Below are 7,222 nucleotides of genomic sequence, written 5' to 3' on the forward strand. Positions count from 1 at the left end.
GAAAATGCAAATAGGCGTGCTCTTTGGAGTATAATCTGTCAATACGTAGTAAAACTGAAAAGGCACACCAGCCTGCACTCTAGCAGCTGCGCTCACAAGCATCTAACTAGAGGACTTCAGCACATGCACAGAAGGCGACCCATAGAAGAACGCTACTTGAGTTTATAAACCACCAGTTGAAAATAACTGAAATCATCAGAAAGGGAACTGATAAAATTATGTGATCCCTACCTCAGAAATACCATACAACATTTAAAAGGAAGGCACTAGACCTACATGCATACATAGTAAAACTCAAAGCTGAATTTTAAAAAGCCAAAGGTAGTGGTGCCTGGGTGGCTCGGTGGTTAAAGTCTCTGCCTTCGGCTCAGGTCATGATCCCGGGGCCCTGGGATTGAGCCCCGCATCTGGCTCTCTGCTCATCGGGGAGCCTGCTTCCCCCTCTCTCTGCCTGCTTCTCTGCCGACTTGTGATGTCTCTGTCAAATAAATAAATAAAATCTTTAAAAATTAAAAAAAAGCCAAAGGCAGGGGCACCTGAATGGCTCAGTCAGTTGGGCATCTGACGACTCTCGGTTTCAGCTCAGGTCATGATCCATGATCTTGGGGTCCTGGGATGGGTGTTAGTATGGCTCCGTGCTCAGCAGGGAGTCTGCCTAGGGATTCCTTCTCCCTCTGCCCCCCACCCCCCTCCCATAATCTCTAACCAAAAAAAAGACCCCCCAAATGACATCTTTCCCATGGAAGCTACTGTATTTGATGCCAAGTGATTCTTTTTACACAGAACACTTTCAGTAAGTTTGTTTAAATATTTCAAGAGGAGTGTTTTCATCAGAATGTTCTCCCAAAGGGCATTGTGGTAGACTGAGAACATCTCTTTCGTGTATCTTCAATCTTATCTGAAAAATCATCTGATTTTCTCCAAATAGAAAAGTTGCAATTCAAAGTATTAAACCATGTATTTGTATTTGAGTCACCCAGTTGGTCCTGAATGGGCTTTCGCTAGTAAGTACTGCCTGGGTTGGCATTACCTTCTGAGATGTACTCCCAGTTAAGGTAAGGCATTGCTTCCTTAGCTCAACTGTACTTCACTTTCCGTTGAGTCCCAGCTCCCCCTAGTGGCTCTAGACTGCACCCCCCCCAACCCTTAATGTTTAGCTATTAAATACATTTAATCAGTTTTCAAGTTTCTTCATGTTGGGGAGAAGGCCTTCAAAGGAAACAAATGCCTCCAACCAATCAAACTTTACATATGTCTAAAATCTGAAGTATTTCTCCTTTTTCCTCATTTGGCTCTACACAGGTCTTAGGTGTAAAAGTTTTACATTCAGGCTTATTGTGGTGACCTTTACAAGCCTTGATTTCCTCAACTGTCAAATGGAATGAAGTATGATCTCACTGAATTGTCAAGAGAATTAAATGGCTTAATGTGCACATTACTTAGTAAAGTATCATTTTAGATACTCAATTATTAGCCATTATGTTTTTACTCTTCAGCAGTCCATGATGTCTGACACAAAGATGGTAATTTATGTATATGTTGAGTCAATGAATGAATGCTTTACTTACCTTAGCTCAGGAAAGTACTTTGGCAGATTCCTACTCCTTAATTCTCTTTTGAGGCAAACAGGTAGGAGGTAGTAAATTACAGTACATGTATAGATGCTCAAGGCCTACTATCAAAACAAGATGAAGATGAAATTCTGGCCTAGAAAGTCAAAAGCCTATCAAAGAGAATTAAGTAAATGTTTAAGCCCTAAAAGTCATTATTCATCCTACTGTTTGAACTCATGTGATACAAAGCGGAGTCTGTCCTCTAGGGCCTTCCTTAGTTTAGTGAGAAACAGGTGTGATTAATGCCATAAAAAAGGTTCTATGGTAACTCAGAGGCACCCAGTCTAGACTGGAAGAGGCTATTGGGGTAGGCCTGGAAAAGGAGGGCAAGAGGAAAGGAAAGCAGATGCCACAGCAGACATGGGGAGCCCAAGTGTGAAGCGGCAGTTGGAAATAAGGTATGAAAGCAAAGAGAACTGTTTTCCATGGACCAGATCTTCCAAAAGGCCCAACTAACTGCATTCGAGACCAGCCTAGAGTTTGGTTTCTTTTCTAAGTACGTTTTGCCCCTGCCATGATACCATACCAATTGCAGTTAACACACTCCACAATAACCAAACTCTTCTTTGGGACATTTCTATCTCCAAACCTAACAGGTAGCTTAGCACAAGTATGCGATAAATCCAGTTGGCTGGAATTTCCTGCAATCTCCCGCATACTAGAGCTTCCCAGCCAAACACATTACTTTGATTATAATCAGAAAATAACATTTAAAAATACCAACTTAGACCTTCCCAGATCTTCCTGGCCAGTAGTATTTTCTCTATTTCTGGCAGCATTTTAATGGCATTCTTCACAGCTGTCCTAAGCCAGCATGAGTGAGGTTTAATCTCCTTTTCTCTAAACTTTAAATTCCTTTCTTCCTAAACAATGAGTACACAAAAAACACAGATAAAGGCAAAAGCTCAATGACCTTATAGTGTATTATCACTATACAGAAGCCCCAAGAAATCACAAAATTATTTCCTAAAAGCCATCATTCTAAAATGCCTGCAGCCAAAAATCCTGCAACAGAATCATTACAAAGAAATGGTATACTGGTACCTGCGATATTGTATCCTACAGAAACCATTCCTGAAGAAATTAAATTGTAACTTATCAACCTGGAGGGAAAAACAATCCAAAATTAACCTGTATCACTGCACCTCAATTTGAAAGGCAAAATTTACCAAGTAGAAAATAAGCACACAAACTTACTTAACCCAAAGACAAACAGTTCTCACAACCGTTGAACAGACTAATAACACTAGAGGCCAGCAATACTCTGACCAAGCAATTCTTTTCAAGGACAAACTTCAAACATCTTAAACCACCTTGGGCACACTAGTCTCTAGATATGAAAATACGAGCACTTTAGAATGCTTAACAGAGTTCCACAGCTCTGTGGCTCTTAACCAGGAGATGCTACTTTTGAAAACATGGGGTAATATTTTGGGTATCATAACATGGAAAACCATGAGAAATATCCTGCAGTATCCAGTCCTCCACAACAAAGAACTGTCCCATGGGAAAATGTCAGTAGTGCTCCCAGATTGAGAAATACTAAGTTAACTGAACAATCAGTAAGAAAACTAGTTAGTAACAGCTATTCTTCAAATTTTATCTACGACCTCAGATTAACTTCAGACACAAATTAGAATCATGCAGTATCAACCCATTCCCTTTCCTATACAAAACTGGGAATTTCACCCACCCGTGGTTGTTCCACAGCTATTAAAAAAGGACTCTTGTGATTCCAAGTTCAGTAAATACTGGGACATGGACACTCTGTACAGTGTACTGATGGCATCCTCATCTCCTATGTCTCACTCATCTACTACTTGAACTGCCTACGAGCTAAGATCTTTGTTTAGGATCTTAAGTCCAAAAGAAAAGGTTAATTCTGACACGGCTGCAGCCTGAAAGCCCAGCACGGATGTGTAGAGTATACTTTACCAGCAACATATGACTCCGTAAATCAAGATATATTTTTTTCCCAAGTAACTCCTGAAAATGTCCCCAAGGAAATAAAAGAGGGAAAAGGGTTCCAGTCCGACATATTTGGAAGATATGGAATGCAGTTTCCCCAAAATCTGAACACCAAACATACTTCACAATGTATCTTCTAGGAATAAAATATAAAACAAACTTTGGGCAACTGTGGACTTAGCACTTATTGAAGACCTGGGATTCTTCTGAAGCGCTCCAAGTATAGATCTTCTATCTCAACCATTGCACACCCATAGGAAAAATCCTTCATTAAAGTTCAATAAAACTTTTCTCAGACACAAAATTTTGGAAGGGGAGTACAAACCTCATTTTACCCTCTCTACTACTCAAATCTGTAGATCTAAGCCAGATTACAAACTGCAATTCTGATTAAATTCTACATATTGATCTTTGCTGCCTCTCAAACATACTCAAATATAAAATGCCAATAGTATCAACACTTTTAAAAGACTGGAATCTTTAAAAAAAATCTAGTAGAGGAAAGGAACTCTGCACTCCCTTTATAAAAAGGAAAACAAATACTGGGACATAGAGTTCTTAACCAAAAAGTCTTGCCACCACATCTAACTGCCTTATCCCCTCAAATCCTATCTTCAGAAAGGGTATGGAAACAAAAAGATATAAAGGAAAAAACGGCAACGAATACCATGTTTTTAAAACAAGCTGTGGCCAGTTTTATTAAAGAAAAATTGCGTGTGATTTACTTTTCACCAGTCTGTTCTGGCATGCTTCTAATGATATCAGAATCACCTAGAAAATAAAACACAATAGTTTTACAAGTCATTTAATCACAACTGGTAATCATCAAATTAGCAATGGTTATCTTTAAAAGTTCTGACACTAGCTTTGCTGTCATTTCTCAAGATGATCAGATACCTAGTCATAGGCATTTCCCATATAAGATATATCTATCAATCAGACGTGGTTTATCACCAGCATTGATAAAACCAAACCTAGGGAAAGAACTAGGTCTGGGGACACATGCATGGTCTTAATATAGCGAATGTTTAGCCTGCCCTGATTATTACAAAATCAGAACAGCGAGAATATTCGCAGTATTTTATGAATTAAAAACTCGTTAAGTTCAAAATATAACATGATCTGTATTTGTAGGAACTTCTTTTCCTCAACTTAATTTTATCTGTTCTTAGGCAGACAGTAAAAATTCCTTTCTTCAACTATTTCATTTGAATACTCTCCCCATTTATAATTTCACCTTTACCAAGGTCCTAATTATGTAAGTGCTTCAAACCAAATTCATTTCAAAGTAAAAAGATTTCACTTATAACAAGATCTATTACAATGTATTGATATTCATTATCAATTCTCTGTGAAATAAAACTACAGGATATCACTTGCTCTATCCAAATTCTCAGTATCTGAACCTAGGGATCAGACATTGGTATAGCAAAGAATACCTGTAATTACATTATAAAGGAAAAAAATTATTCTGACTTAAAAAAAAAAAAATACCTGGATCAATGATAGCCAGCGTGCATACTCTGTAGTATTTCCCACATGCTGTGCCCAATTCAATATTATTGCCACTGTAGTGATGGACACCAGTTTTGGCCAACATGGCATAGTATTCGATTTCAGATTTCCTTCAGAAACCAGAAGACAAGCAAATGAATAGGGTCACAAATGACTGACAAATAAAATGTCACTACTTTCTTCATTAGTTTTAATGTTGGTAAGCCTTTCCAAAAGTAACTAAACCAGTTGTTACTCTTTAAAAAAGTACCATATCCATTAGCCAAAACAAACCATCCTTTCCTTTGATCCCCTGTAAGAATGGGGTCAGTATCAGCAAGAATCATCAAGTATCTTCTGAATATCTACATTTAACACTTGTAAATTATGCTCATGGAAAAGAGAGTAAGATGTGAAATAAAGTATTTACTTAACAATCACTAGTCACCAGACACTTCATAGAATTCCAGGACAACCTCCTAAGTAGTATATACTCCATTTTTTATAACTAATGAAGACATTCAGGCACAGAATAGTAAGTGAAGGTTCCAAATTCAAGCACATGTTATCTTTAAAAGATAAGCTGTTTCTGTTACTCTCCCGGTGCTGAATCTTAGATGGGGAGTGATGTTATTTACACAAAGCTAACACTTCTGTGTCAACTGAACAGGTGGACACTGAAGGTTTTACAAATCTGAAGAGTTCTAATAGAACAGCACCATTACTCAGATTATGGATCCGCAGACCAGCAGTCGTGGGAGTGCTTGTTAAAAATGCATAATGTCAGGTCCCATCCCAAACCCACGAAATCAGAACCAGCATTTAACAAGATGACCAGTAACTGTGCTGAGAAGCACATAGGAGGTTAAGCTTGAAGACCAAACCACAGGATGGCATGGAGGATGGAGTACTCCAGGAAAGCCAATTATGTACAGACACCCTACCTAAAATCCTGTGAAGTTATGCATTACCACAGAAAAATCAATGTGCCATAGGGAACTCCACAGTCCAAGTTTCTTTAACTTAATTTCCATACTAAGCTCACTTTCCAAACAGTGAAGTCAAGCAAACACTTGGGGAACTAGAAACCTGCAGCTCCACTGCCCGCCTCAACTTTTATCCTATTAGCTCTTCTACACGATAACGAGTTCAAAAAACGATTTTTCAAGAAATGACCTAAAAAGGCAGGACACAAAACACATGGAAATACAAGCATGTGTCTGTGCTTCCCTCAAACTTCGACGTTCTGTGGTTTTTACCCCTCTGCCACACTTTTTTTCCCCCGAAGAGAAGCTTCCACAACGAGAAAACATGATGGCGGTCAGCCCCAAACACCACTTAAGAAACCGTGAATTCTCCAAGTGCTCGCTTGTAAAAATTCTACATAAAACCGAATTCGTACTACGCAGACTGCCCATGGTTAGCACTCCTGGGTATTCACTCCGATCAATATACAGTGGGCGACCCACCCCCTCCAGGTTCCCTTCCATTACCTCAAGGCCGGGCAGTTGTTGGCGAGGATGACCAGCTTCGCTTTGCCGTGTCTGATCATTTTCAGAGTCTGCTTGTACCCCAGCACGTATTTTCCACTTTTCATAACGAGCTGGAGCCTGGAGTTGATGGACTCCAGCGACTTTTTCTACAAAGCAAACATTTCAGACGGACCTTAAGGCCTTGTTTTTGAACCATCTCAAACAGCATCCAGCTTTCTGGAAACCGAGCCCTTTAATAAACTTCCTAAGTCTAGGGTCCTAAATCACTGAGAGAACCACTCGGCTTCCTCCTGAGCCCCTCTATGCCAGTGGGCATGCTGTCTCCCCAGTGTGCTCGGATCTGCCTCCCCGGGGCCAAGACTCAAGTCTTCCACGTGAATCGGCTTCCGGCCCCGGCGCGTTTCACTCACCGTCTTCTTTGCGGCCACCATCTTCCTGTCTTAGGTGCGGGACGGCCCCAACCTAGAACATACAGAGGACAGGACAGGAAGTTTAGGATAGCAGCTCCAAACGGCAACTCGCTGGGATCCCCACACTGCCGAAACCTGGGCCCCGCGGAGCCCACTCACCAAGAGCAGCCGCCAAAATGGCCGGGAGAGAGAAAGGAAAGAGCTCCCACAATGCAAAGCTCTTCACAGCCGAGCCGAGTCGTCG

General features: G+C 40.4%; 1 protein-coding gene and 1 non-coding gene across 2 annotated transcripts; both read right to left on the bottom strand.

The window, feature by feature from the left end:
- Positions 1-4,247: 4,247 nt before the first annotated feature.
- On the bottom strand, positions 4,248-7,222 carry RPL30 (ribosomal protein L30). Its single transcript, XM_059392919.1, has 5 exons — positions 7,138-7,222; positions 6,979-7,030; positions 6,569-6,714; positions 5,076-5,206; positions 4,248-4,352 (listed from the first exon to the last, which is right to left on the bottom strand). Exons 2-5 carry the CDS (start codon positions 6,997-6,999, stop codon positions 4,303-4,305), a joined length of 348 nt encoding a protein of 115 aa, XP_059248902.1. The 5' UTR covers positions 7,000-7,030; positions 7,138-7,222; the 3' UTR covers positions 4,248-4,302.
- Positions 4,527-4,658, bottom strand: LOC132014783 (small nucleolar RNA SNORA72). Its single transcript, XR_009403423.1, has one exon. It is a non-coding gene; the product is annotated as a small nucleolar RNA SNORA72 (small nucleolar RNA).

Source organism: Mustela nigripes, chromosome 3 (assembly GCF_022355385.1).
Source record: "Mustela nigripes isolate SB6536 chromosome 3, MUSNIG.SB6536, whole genome shotgun sequence".
Classification (NCBI taxonomy): domain Eukaryota; kingdom Metazoa; phylum Chordata; class Mammalia; order Carnivora; family Mustelidae; genus Mustela; species Mustela nigripes.

Coding starts and splice junctions, on each gene's coding strand:
- RPL30 (XM_059392919.1), bottom strand. CDS start 6,999: ATGGTGGCCGCAAAGAAGACG. Junction 6,715..6,978: donor TGGTGGCCGCAAAGAAGACG/GTGAGTGAAACG, acceptor TTTGCTTTGTAG/AAAAAGTCGCTGGAGTCCAT. Junction 4,353..5,075: donor GCTGGCTATCATTGATCCAG/GTATTTTTTTTT, acceptor TTTATTTTCTAG/GTGATTCTGATATCATTAGA.